The 12,689-nt window shown below is 39.4% G+C and overlaps 1 protein-coding gene across 2 annotated transcripts in view; it reads left to right on the top strand.

Annotated features, from left to right (window-relative positions):
* Positions 1 to 2,011: 2,011 nt before the first annotated feature.
* Positions 2,012 to 12,689, top strand: part of HEPH (hephaestin) — a 116,102-nt gene continuing 105,424 nt past the window's right edge. For both annotated transcript variants that reach the window (XM_036892750.2, XM_036892752.2), the window contains exons 1-7: positions 2,012 to 2,191; positions 3,831 to 4,075; positions 5,053 to 5,265; positions 5,968 to 6,150; positions 7,238 to 7,492; positions 9,643 to 9,811; positions 10,992 to 11,128. In XM_036892750.2, the coding sequence (XP_036748645.2) occupies positions 2,016 to 2,191; positions 3,831 to 4,075; positions 5,053 to 5,265; positions 5,968 to 6,150; positions 7,238 to 7,492; positions 9,643 to 9,811; positions 10,992 to 11,128 (1,378 nt within the window). In that variant the 5' untranslated portion in view covers positions 2,012 to 2,015. The remainder of the gene's footprint in view (positions 2,192 to 3,830; positions 4,076 to 5,052; positions 5,266 to 5,967; positions 6,151 to 7,237; positions 7,493 to 9,642; positions 9,812 to 10,991; positions 11,129 to 12,689) is intronic.

The following is a 12,689-nucleotide window of genomic DNA, read 5'->3' on the forward strand; positions in this document are numbered from 1 at the left end:
TATAGCATAGTGATTAAGAGCCATACTTCTTGGGCTCAGAACCCAACTTTACTGAATGTTATCTAGGTGACCTTTGCACTGCTGTTCTATTGTTTCTCCTTCTGTAGTATGGTGATAATAATGGCATCTGCTTCATAATGTGGTTGTGGGGATTTAACAATTTAACCTTTGTGAAACACTTAGAATAGTGTCTGGCATGCCAGCACACACAATAAATATTGACTTATTATTATTATTATTATCATTCTGAAAATGACTAAGGCTCTATGTGATGGTGTGGTTTTATGTGCAGATACAAATGTATGCATCGCTGCTTGTAGATAAGAAATATATGTGCCTATATGTATGCAAGTATCTGTATATGTATGTTTATTTTATGTTTTCTGTATTTCTTGGTTTAACTGTAGCTGTGTATGGTATAACTGAGTGCTTTATCCCAGCCCCAAGAAGTCTATCCTCCTGGCTGATGTACTAGAATGAGAGGCTAAAGGCTTAGTTCTGACTCTGACTCAGCATTGGATCTGTGAAATGGTTTTGTGCATAACAGAGAACATTTCTTTTCAGAAGTTAATAATATTCCCCAATATTCTTATTATATTTTGTTTCATTTTCCACTTTTGTTGAAATATATATGCAAAAAAATGCACAAATGCAAAGCGCATAGCTCAATGTATTTTCACAGACTGAATAAACCTGCATAATCAAGTATGTGGATTAAGAAACAGAACATTTGATACTTGTCTTTTTCCACCTGGCTTATTTCACAGAGCATAATACCCTCTAGCTCCATCCATGTTGTTGCAAATGATAAGATTTGTTTTCTTCTTATGGCTGAATAATATTCCATTGTATATATGTTCACTCATTTGTGGAGTATAAGAACAAAGAAAAAAACTGTTGGAAAAAAACAGCAGCAAACTCACAGAACCCAAGAATGGACTAACAGTTACCAAAGGGAAAGGGACTGGGGAGGATGGGTGGGAAGAAAGGGATAAAGGGGAAAAGGGGGCATTACAATTAGTACACATAATGTAGAGGGGGCCCACGGGGAGGGCTGTACAACACAGAGAAGACAAGAGATGATTCTATAGCATCTTACTACATTGATGGACAGTGACTGTAATGGGGTATGTGGGGGGGGACTTGACGATGGGGGGAGTCGAGTAAACATAATGTTTCTCATGTAATTGTAGATTAATAATACCAAAAAAAAGAAACAAAAAATTATTAAGAAGCCTTCCTTCTCTTCACTTCCAAGTAATTGATATCTCTCTCAAAGGCAATCACTATCCTGGCTTCTAACAGCATAGATTAGTTTTACCAGATTGTGTACTTTATGTAAATGAAATCACACAGTATATACTCTTTGTGTCTGATTTCTTTCTGCAACATTATGTTTGTGAGAGGCATCCATATTTTTGTGTGTACTTGTAGTTTGTTCATTATCATTGCTATATAGAATTCCATAGTATGAATAAAATACAATTAACTCACTCATTTTAGTGTTAATAGACATTTTGGCTGTTTCAACTTTAGGTTTATTAACATTCTCTAAATGTCTTTTGGTGAATTCTCATTTGTTTTTAAACACAATTCATAGAGGATTGAAAATGGCAAAAATTAAAACTGGCACAGGGAAAATTAGTGACTTGATTCAGGAACTGAGTGGTCTAATCGGGCTTCTGGTGTCTATTTCCTGATTCTTGCACACAAGTACATTCTTCCTTCTGCACTGCTGAAGGAACTGGATTCAAATTTCTCTTCTGAAGAAGTGATATATAATTATCAGTATAAGTGACTTTAACTTTGCCTTCCAAAGTCCAAACTGTAGAGGTCATTGAATTCTTATTGAACTGAAAGGAATCAGGTAAGGTAGAGATTCTGGGCTAATTGCTTTTTGCTTTGTCAGTCACTTAGTCTGGGTCTCGACTCTTTAGTTTTCCAGACACATGCAAAACCCCTTTGTTCTTTTTCTTCCACAACAGCAGCTATTCATTTGCCTGTTTCCCAGAGTAATGAGGGCCATGGAGCCAGGCCATCTCCTCTGGGCTCTGCTGTTCATGCAATCCTTGTGTTCCCAACTGGCTGATGGGGCCACTCGAGTCTACTACCTGGGCATCTGGGATGTGCAGTGGAACTATGCTCCCAAAGGCAGGAATGTCATCACAAACCAGCCTCTGGACAATGACACGTAGGTTAATCTCTTGTGGAATTAGAGTTGGAGTTGGGGGGCTCACTCTTGAGGTTAGGAGGTAGCCTCCTGAGGACTTTTTTCAGGATGTGGTAGCAGCTGGCTCCTGATCTCTCTGGGCTGTACAGCCAGTGGTATGTTCCTGGGAAAAGGGCTAGTTGACGCAGGAGCCAGCATCCCATATGGAGTCTGTTTTTCTACACTGAGGTGCCTCAACATTAACAGGGTCCTAAAGGTAATTTCATATTCCCTTGATTCTAAGATGATACCCATGATGCTGTTTTAATAATAACAGTTTAGCTTTGAAAAAAAGAAGTAAACATGAAACATATACAGTGTTTAAAAGGTGTGTGTGGTAGAACTATGCTTCTACAGTTCAGTGGAAATATAGTGATTTTTAGAAAGTGTGAAACTATGAGAAAACAAGGTAAGCCTTAGAATTAAGGAAGTAACAATAATAGCTATCACTTATGTAACACTCAGTGAAAGGCACCATACTAGTTTACATACTTTGTCTCACCTTATTCTTACAAAAGCTCTAGGAGTTGAGTATAAATATCTTCATCTTATTGACGAGAAACCTGAGGCTCAGGGAGGTCAAGTGACTTGCCTCAGTCCCATAGCAGGTAAATGGAAGAGCTAGTATTTGAACCTGGATAATGTGGATGCAAAACTGATACTTTTTTCACCATTCTGTCTTATACACATCCCATAGAATTAACCTTCTCTAATCTTAGAGGCTTGCAGGTGCTCCACAAATATTTGTTGAAAAAAATGAATGAATGCATTAAAGAATCTCTTGTGATCATGAATCACTTTGTCTCTCCAAGGTCTCAGACTTTTCCAAAGTTGACTATAAAATCTCAGAGCTCTCAAGGGAGAATTAGAGTAAGAAAAGCAGTTACTTTTTTTTTTTTTTTTTAGCAAGCCATCTCCCTACCCATCTAGTTTTGGAGTCACAGTCTTTCTAGTAAAAGTGTTTTTGAGAGATATCTTTGTTATATTCCATCCTATACTTTGAAGTAATATTTAACATTTATTGTTTCTACTATTTTTTAAGTCATTGTCCTAATCTCATACTATATACAATGTATTTTAATTATTTTAGTCACCAGTAACAACTGTCTGAGTTTGGACTATGATTATATCCATTTTACAGACAGGGAAATTGTTCACAGGACAGTTAAGTAGCTTGTTCAGTTTCACAGATTTGGAAGTGGCAATATTGGAATTTAACCAAGCCGTCCTGTGTCCATAGCTTGTGATATTAACCACCATGCTATAAGACTTCTCATATATAGCAGGACACATGGATAGGGAGTTGATCACTTAAAAAGTCAATCCATAGTTGGTTGTCTCTACATTACTACATATTAGGTTGAACCATGTGAAATTGCCTTTTTAAGGTTAAAAGTGGTTAAACATTAGCAATTTCATATGCTTTAACTTAATACTTACCATTATCTTAAAATTAGACTCTAACCTAAGACTTTCATGTTTTGATCAGTACAATACCATTTCCTCTTCTTTTGCCCTGAACAGAGATGGACACTTTTTGGTAAGCCTCCTCTGGAAAATAACTCTCCAGAGGTTTGAAGATTGTAGCAAAATTGTGACTCTCTTTTTCTTTCTTTCCCAGAGTAGCTTCCAGCTTCCTTAAGTCTGGCAGGAATCGTATAGGGAGCAGCTACAAGAAGACCATCTACAAGGAATACAGGGATGGCTCATATAAAGATGAAATGGCCCAGCCTGCCTGGTTGGGCTTCCTGGGGCCAGTGTTGCAGGCTGAGGTGGGAGATGTTATCCTTATCCACCTGAAGAATTTTGCCACTCGTCCCTATACTATCCACCCCCATGGTGTTTTCTATAAGAAGGACTCAGAAGGTAAATCAGCTCATCCTTTCTGTCTTCTGCCCACAACAAATATCATTTTTCCTTTTCTGCCAGAGAGAGGAGCTGGGAGTGAGGATACTCTTTTCTTCTTTACTGATCTGAGGTGGCATGAACTCTCCTCAGAGAAATTATGGTTGGGTACTGTTATCAGTTATGCTATTCATATACTCTTGACTTTGGGTGAGTCACTGTCCCTCCCTGGGCCTCAGATTCTTCATTAGGAATGTGGACATTCAATCTGACTTTTATTGCAAATAATTACTTGAATGACTGTTCCATAAAATATTTAACTGTGTTTTGTAAAAAGAAGAGTGTTCTGTGAATGTAAGTGTTATTCTAGTGCCACAGTCTTTCAAAAGGTCCATCTTTTTTTCTTGAGAGTGAGTTACAGTTACTCATCTGTACATTCCACTATCCCAGGCCCAGTGGCCTATAATACTGACACAACAATGAGGGAGGGAAATAAAGCGGGATGTCAGAAAGCCCTGACTTGACCACTAATTCCCGATATGACCTTGGGTAAGTTACTTTTCCTGTTATATCTTTTGTAAAATGGGGAAGTGGACCAACTAATCATTAATTGCCTTTAGACTAAAATTCTGTGATTGTTTGTTTTCTGTTTTCCAAAGTAAATACTTGAAGGGAGGGAAATCTGTCTTCTCCCTTGCCTTTGTGCCACCAGCTTTGCCCTAGGGCACTGCTAGATCAGGCTGTGCAGCCTTTCTATGTGTATAGATTCTTTCCCCATGGCTGCCTTTATTGATGTGACGTCTGGGGTTCTTTGGCTAGATATTATTTGAATTTGGGCCCTCCTCAGGTTGTGAGGAACACTGTGCTGGACCCTAAAACTCTATCTTCCACAAGACTATGTCTTGGTGTCCCATATGTTGGCCCTGTCTTGGTTTCTATATCTTTCAGGCTCCCTCTCACTCACCCTGGGATTGAATATGTGCAATTTAATTTTCTAGGCTCCCTATACCCAGATGGCTCCTCTGGTTGGCAGAAAGCTGATGACTCTGTTCCCCCGGGAGGCAGCCACATCTACAACTGGACCATTCCAGAAGGTCACGCGCCCACTGATGCTGACCCAACTTGCCTCACCTGGATCTACCATTCTCATGTAGATGCTCCACGGGACATTGCAGCTGGCCTCATTGGACCCCTTATCACCTGTAAAAGAGGTACAGAACCCAAGGGTGAGCTATGCGATACAATTTGGGATAGTTAGGGGACGCAGTGATAGAGAAGAATCACCTACATACTGAACAGCTGCTGAGAAATGTTAACTCAGCACCCTTGTTTATTAACAGGAACAAACCCAGTCAAACTCCATTTCTATTCTTTTCCCCTATTTCATTTCCTTTTTCTCTAAAACAAAACAAAACAAATTTTCTACCTTCATATTTTTTCCTTTTTTGCTTTAAAAACTCAGAGTAGTAACGATGAAAGTTACACAAAAAAGTAAAGTGTGTGATAAGAGTAAGTGTGGATAGCATTGAAGGTGTAGCATCATAGTTGGGGAGGATTGTGGATTTGGTTGGAAGTAGGATATATTTAAGGTGTAGTCAGGCCTGAAGACCTGGGTCTTGCAAAGGTGATGTCAGGTTAAGATCCTGAGTTGGAGGCATAAGTGGAGATGGTGAAAGGGAATTAGTCTAGACCTTATGTGTCCCACCTTCAAGACTTAGGCTCAGCTGAATTGGTGGCTTTATCTGGGGAATTTAGAAATAGCAATTAGCAGCAGAAGGCTCTACCTGCTTTTCTTTTGCTGACAGACTCTTAAATGCGCCTCTCTTTCTATTCCTATTTTATGAGTATCCCCTTGCAGCTTACTGTTACTAAGGAAAAGAAGTTCTCAAGGGCACCTTTCTTACTTGCCCTAGGAACCCTGGATAGGAATTACCCTCCTCGGCGGCAGGATGTGGACAGTGATTTCTTCCTGCTCTTCAGTGTGGTGGATGAGAACCTTAGCTGGCATATTGATGAAAACATTGCCACTTACTGCTTGGACCCTGCCTCAGTGGACAAAGAGGATGAGGCCTTTCAGGAGAGCAACAGGATGCATGGTGAGCTGGAAGGAGGTGGCTATACCATGACAGTGAATGTTGATGGAGGGTCTCTAATGGGCCCAGCATTTGGTGGGTGCTTTCACATACCTGGTCCTTTTTAATCCTCACAAGGACCAGGAGTATTAGGTGGCTTTTCCATGTTTTACCTATGAGGCAACAGGCTCCAGGTTTACACAGCATATAAACAGCACAGATAAAATTCCAACCCTCATCTGACTGATCTGAGTATTTAAGTTGTGCTCTTGCCATTAGGTGTCCTGTCTCCTAATGTGGAGTAGCCCAGGTTATTGACTCAGAGTCATACATGTGCTCAGTCACTTTGGTGAGGATTCCCACTGATATAATTAGTTAACATTTCTTTGTTCTAAAATGGATGCCAGCTAGAAGAATTACCCACTATATGAAAAAAATGATTGCTTTTAAGGGATTTGATCATCTTAATTAAATTTAAAACAAACTAGAGGCACACAGGCCCGGAGGCATAGACAAACTCATTTTAGAAATAGAAGCACATTGATTTTCTTTTGTCTAATTAAGAGAATGATTTACCTTTGGTGACAAAGGAGGACTCAAAGCCAGGCAGTTCCAAGGGGAGGTGAAGACATAGAGGTAAGATGTAAGGGATAGTTTGGACAGCTTAAATTTCTCTTAGATTTTATACCAATTGCTTATAATAACCAGGGTTTTTAGTCAGCTGACTTGACAATTGCCTGCTGAAATTTCAGGAGGAAATTGGTCTGGCAGGAAAGAAGAGCTTGCAATATAAACTTCATTCCTTAGAAACCTTCCTCAGTCTGCTAAGTTGGGATCTTGGTTCTACCATTTAACAGCTCTGTGGTCTTGGAAGAAATTAACTTTACCTCTCTGAGCCTTGGTTGTCTCATTTTTTTGGGATGAGATCAATGATATCTACCTGATTCCCAGGGCTCTTTATGAAATTCAAATGAGCTAATGCATATGGTCAGCACATTGTCTTTAAAATATCATTTAAATGTTATCTATTATTATTGCAAGAAGGTAAGGCTTCTCCCATTGGGCTGTCCTTTCTAAACTCTGATACTTTCTTTTGGGTTTTCTTTTTCAGCAATTAATGGCTTTGTCTTTGGGAATTTACCAGAACTGAGCATGTGTACACAGAAGCATGTGGCCTGGCACTTATTTGGTATGGGCAATGAAGTAGATGTCCACACAGCTTTCTTCCATGGACAGATACTGACAATCCGGGGCCACCGCACTGATGTGGCTCACATCTTTCCAGCCACTTTTGTAACTGCTGAGATGGTTCCCCACGAACCTGGTTCCTGGTTAATTAGCTGTCAAGTGAATAGTCACTTACACGGTGAGATCCAACATCTCTGACCCTTGAGGTATAGGAGGGAGGTGGCAATAATGGTCATCAGTGACCTGGGTTTCTGGCCCGGAGCTGTACGATAGTTCTTTCAGGTAAAGATGGCTAGCTATAAAGGGTGAAACATTAGACTAGAACTCCTGGCTTGGTCATTAACTTTCAAGGTGACATTGGGCACAATTTTCCAGGTTTCATCATTCCTATCTCTAACATAATATGGTATAAGGATGAATAAGTGGACTTTTAAGCTGCCTTTTTTTTTTGCTCAGAATTCTAAGGAATTTAGACCTGGAGGTATTTGTAACTGATTGAACAGGGAATAAAAGAGAGACTAGTTAAAGAAGAGTAAGACTTCTGCAGAAGATCATGGAATATTAGGAAAATAGTGACACTTTAGTTGGGACCCAACAACAGAGGTAGAAGTTTTGGTTTTCAGAGAGATAGTGGTTGAAATGATGGCATAGTGCATTGAAGAGTACCAAAGGAGAGGAGAGACATATGAGGCAATGGAAAGAAAACTAGACAAGTGGTTAGAAGATTTGAATTGTTGTCTCAGCTCTCTGAAAAATTCACTGTATAAGTTTAGGAAAATTCCCTCCCATTTCTAGGACTCATTTGACACATCTATGAAACGGAGAATTTGGTCTAAATAGTTTCTAAGATCCTCTTCAGTTCTCACTTTCTAGAATTATTTTATGTATGGTAAATTACATGGGTGCCAGGAAAGTGATACATGAGTATGTGAAAGTGGATTTGAGTAGTTGAGGAATCATAGACTGGTGGGATAATGAGTCTAGGATGGTAGGTTTGACCCAATAGGGGCTAGTTACCCACGCTCCATCATCCAGGGTCTGCCCTTGGTCTCAAAGGTGCCTGAGTCAGAGAGTATGAATGTGGATGGAGGTTAGGGATGCTGCACAATAGTGGAACAAGTATGGGCCTTAGAGCCAGAAAAGCCAGGATTCAAATCCTGATTCTGCCAGTTGTTTAGTTAGCTTTGGTAAGTCATATCATTTCTCTGAGACTCTATTTTCTCATCTGAAAATTGCAATAATGATTCCTACCTCATAAAGTTGTAATGAGGTTTCAGAGAGCTAATGTAATTTTGGAACTTAGAGACTAGTGTAATGATGTGACCAAGGTAGTGGATATAAGAGAAGAAAATGAGCACTCAAATTTGACATTAGTCTCAACATCACCACTGACTAGCTATGAACTTAACTGCTCTGATCCTTAGTTGTGTTCGTCTGCAAAAGAGGACTTTAAAAATAAATTTTACATGAAGGTTATGGAGATTTAAGTAGATAACATATGTAAAACACCTGACACAGGGCTTGGCATGTAATACATATTCATCAAAAATGAATATCCTTTCCTCCTCCTTCTTTGTACCTTAGACTCATATTTACAAATTTCAAATATCCTTGGGATATTGTGAAACTCAAATGAGATAGAGTACCTGAATGACCTCTATAAGTTGCCAAGCAAATATAAGGCAGTATCACCTATTACCACTACTATTACCATTATGCATCAAAGCAGCATCTACATTTAGAAACACTACTTAGGATCTACATTTTCCTGACAGTCCTAAGTCTGAAGCTTCATAGTCGTATATAGAAGATGTTCCATTATTTTTGGCACTTAGCACTTTATAAATAACTTACTCCTATATATATATTTAAATTTGATGTTCCTACCAGCCCAGTGTGGTAGATTTTCCTGTTCTCCCTATTTACAAAACAATAGTTATTGTTCATGTCTAAGAAGTGACTTGCCCAAGGTTCTACAGATGAGGCAATGGAAAGAAAACTAGAAAACTGATAAAGCTTGGACTTAAACTCATATATTCTGACTTCAAGCTCTGCAATGTTGCTACAATGTAAACCTTTTGCAGAGAGGCAGGAATGAGGATCTGGTAATGAGTTAGTGGTGGTGAACAGGTGGAGGTACTTGAATTCCCACCTGGGCTCTCTCTTTCCCAGCCAGGATTTTGAGGAGTGAGAAAAAGTGTTCCATTTGAAGGTATGGGTAAAGAGCCTAGCAGAGGATGGAAGGGGAAAACAGAAGGTAGAAGGTGGGTCATCTGGGTAAAAGACCTGTTGGGTGGAATGGGGCTATCCATGATGTTCTTCCTCCAGATGGCATGCAAGCAATCTACAAGGTCAACTCTTGCTCCATGGCCCCTCCCATGATCCAACTTACAGGCAAAGTCCGACAGTACTTCATTGAGGCCCGTGAGATTCAATGGGACTATGGCCCAATAGGGCATGATGGGAGTACTGGGAAGAATTTGAGGGAGCCAGGCAGGTAAGAGTCAGTGGGCTTCCTCTCCCTATTTCTGAGCCAAGCCCCAAACACCTATTACTCCTTCATACATTTTTCACTTAGGAGTCACAATTATTGTCTATCTGGAGTTATATGACATAACTGTTAGCTAAATTCTTGTGGCCCCTTAAAGAGCTTGCTCTTTGGGATCTACAAAACTGTATGTAGGATTATGCCATATTCCCAGAGAAGGGTCTAAACAGATTTTAAATTGGTCCTTCTATAATCCCAGAAGAAGAATGCATTCAGAGAAGAAGGCCCAAGTGGAACCAGATCAGTTAAAATGTCATTTCTCTAACTCCTCTTTATTTTAACCATTATTTGCCTTCTTGCTCCTTGCTTTCTCTTCCATAGCCCAAAGGAAGTATTTAAGCAGGAGTGTATAAGGAACTCTGAAAAATATAGGAAGAGGGGAAACAATCTGCCTTGTGACCATTCAATGCCTAGCCTCTTGGAGGAATTTCTCCAAATTCTTCTGCCTCATCCATAACTCAGATGTGGGCAAAATAGAGAAGGTTAGTGCTCTATTCAGTTGATAGGCCTTAAATTATACTGACTCACTGCGATATCGCTGACTTCAGGTCTTTCACAGAAAAAGCACTTGGTAGATGAAAAGGAGAGCTGTGGGGGTATATCTTAGGGCACCCACCATGCTTATTTTCCATCAGGAAATAATGGAACAAATCTATAGAAAATATAAGAAAGTAGGCACTTGCATTTCAGTTGTACTTGCTAAGTTAATGGGCTTTCATTTTAGAAAGAAAGATATTCTTGATTAAGGGAAGAAAGGATCTTGAGTATCTGAGGATGATTAGGACAGATATAAGGCTACATTTATACTCCAGAGGGAAGAACTGGTCCCAGTGGTTGGAACTTACAAGCAATAAGATTTCAGCCCAATCATTAAAACTATCCAGCAGTAATAGGGATTGCTTTATCTGAAAATAAGTTCCCTGACCTTGGAAAGGCTCAAGCAGAAGATGTATATTACTTATTAGTGGTGTCACCAGAGGAGATACCTTCACTGGCTAGAATTTAACCTGGATGATCTCTGAGGACCTTCCTAGCCATAAATTTCCATAACGTGATTAGACCAAGGGTGAGTGGAGAGTCTATTTCACACATAATTGAATCACGTGTCATTTGCTTCCTTATGTGCCAGCGGCTCAAATAAATTCTTCCAGAAGAGCTCCAGCCGAATTGGGGGTACATACTGGAAAGTTCGATATGAAGCCTTCCTAGATGAGACATTCCAGGAAAAGCTGCAGCTAGAGGAAGATAAGCATCTTGGAATCTTGGGTGAGGAATCCTTAACTTATTAAATTCGTTGACTAGAGCCAGAGAACTGGGGAGGACTTAGAAACTGGAGCCTGGGGGCAGCTCAGAGGAGCACTTAAGACCAGCATTTTCCAAAATGAGTCCCAAGAGACAAGTGTTTGGTGTAAAAGGGCTATGGTTATGAATGTGTTTGCAAAACACTAGATTACTCACAGCAAATAGTGTTCTTTGTTGCAGGGCATTTCTGAGACTTGGATGTATTTTTGTTTATCATGAATCTCCAAGACTGGAATGGACCGTGTACTTTACTACTGGACCTTTTCTCAGTAAATATCTTCCAGTAGCACTGTTGTACAGATCACACCTTTAGAAGTTCTACTCTAGGTGTATTTCTGAAGGGCTATATAAGACAGTAACACTCTCCAGGTTCTTGGAAGTATGGAACCAGGAACAGATTGATGTGATATGCTGACATGCTTGCTATATATGGTACAGGATGCAGAACAAGACTTAGAGACTGACATTGAAGAAGACATCCAGAAAGTCTATTGAAATAGTATAGCACAGTATTGAAATAGTACATGTAGCAATGTTTGGTGTGGTGTACTCACTTGGTGGATCCAGGAAATAAATAGATCAGATGGAAGAAAACTTTGGAAACAAAAGTAACGCAATGGAACATATTCTGGGAATAGGTGTATGTCAGTTGATTCTAGGAGATCTGAGCATGGGCAATAGTCCTAACATCAGATGAATATGGAGATATAAGAAGCAGAAACCCACCTGGAGAATGAGGGTTGGCAGGGACTATCAAGGAGCTATAATTAGCTGGTGTTCAGTATGGGTCTCCAGGTTTTCTTTAATATTTTATTAGGGTAAAAACACATAACATGAAATTTACCATATTCAGCATTTTTAAGTTTACAGTGCAATGGTATTAAATGAATTCATAATGTTGTACAATCATCACTACCATCCAGTTTAAAAACTCTTTTCATTTTATAAAACTGAAACTCTGCACTCATTAAACACTAACTACCCATTCCCTACCTCTGCCCTGCCAAGCTTCTTGCAGGGCTTTTCTGCTATCTTCTTTAGAAAGGAGTAATTACTGTTCTACTTTCTGTGCCTATAATTTTGACTACTCTAAGTACTTCATATATAAATGGAATACAATATTTTTATTTGTGTGACTGGCTTATTTCATTTAGCATAATATCCTCAAGTTTCATCCATGTTCTACAATATGCAGAATTTCCTTCCTTTTAAAGGCTGAATTCCATTGTGTGTATATACTATGCTTTGCCTATACATTCATCCATCAATGGACACTTGGGTTGTTTCCACATTTTAGTTATAGGAAACAATGGTGCTTTGAGTGTGGGTGTACAAATATCTCTTTGAGACATGTTTTCAATTCTTTTGGGTATATAGACAGAAGTGGAATTGCTGAATCGTATGGTAATTCTCTTTTTATATTTGGAGGATCCACCATACCATATTCTACAGTGGCTGTACCATTTTACATTCCCACCAGGAGTGAACAAGAATTCCAATTCCTCCACATCCTTGCCAACACTTG

The sequence above is a fragment of the Manis pentadactyla genome, chromosome X (assembly GCF_030020395.1).
Source record: "Manis pentadactyla isolate mManPen7 chromosome X, mManPen7.hap1, whole genome shotgun sequence".
Classification (NCBI taxonomy): domain Eukaryota; kingdom Metazoa; phylum Chordata; class Mammalia; order Pholidota; family Manidae; genus Manis; species Manis pentadactyla.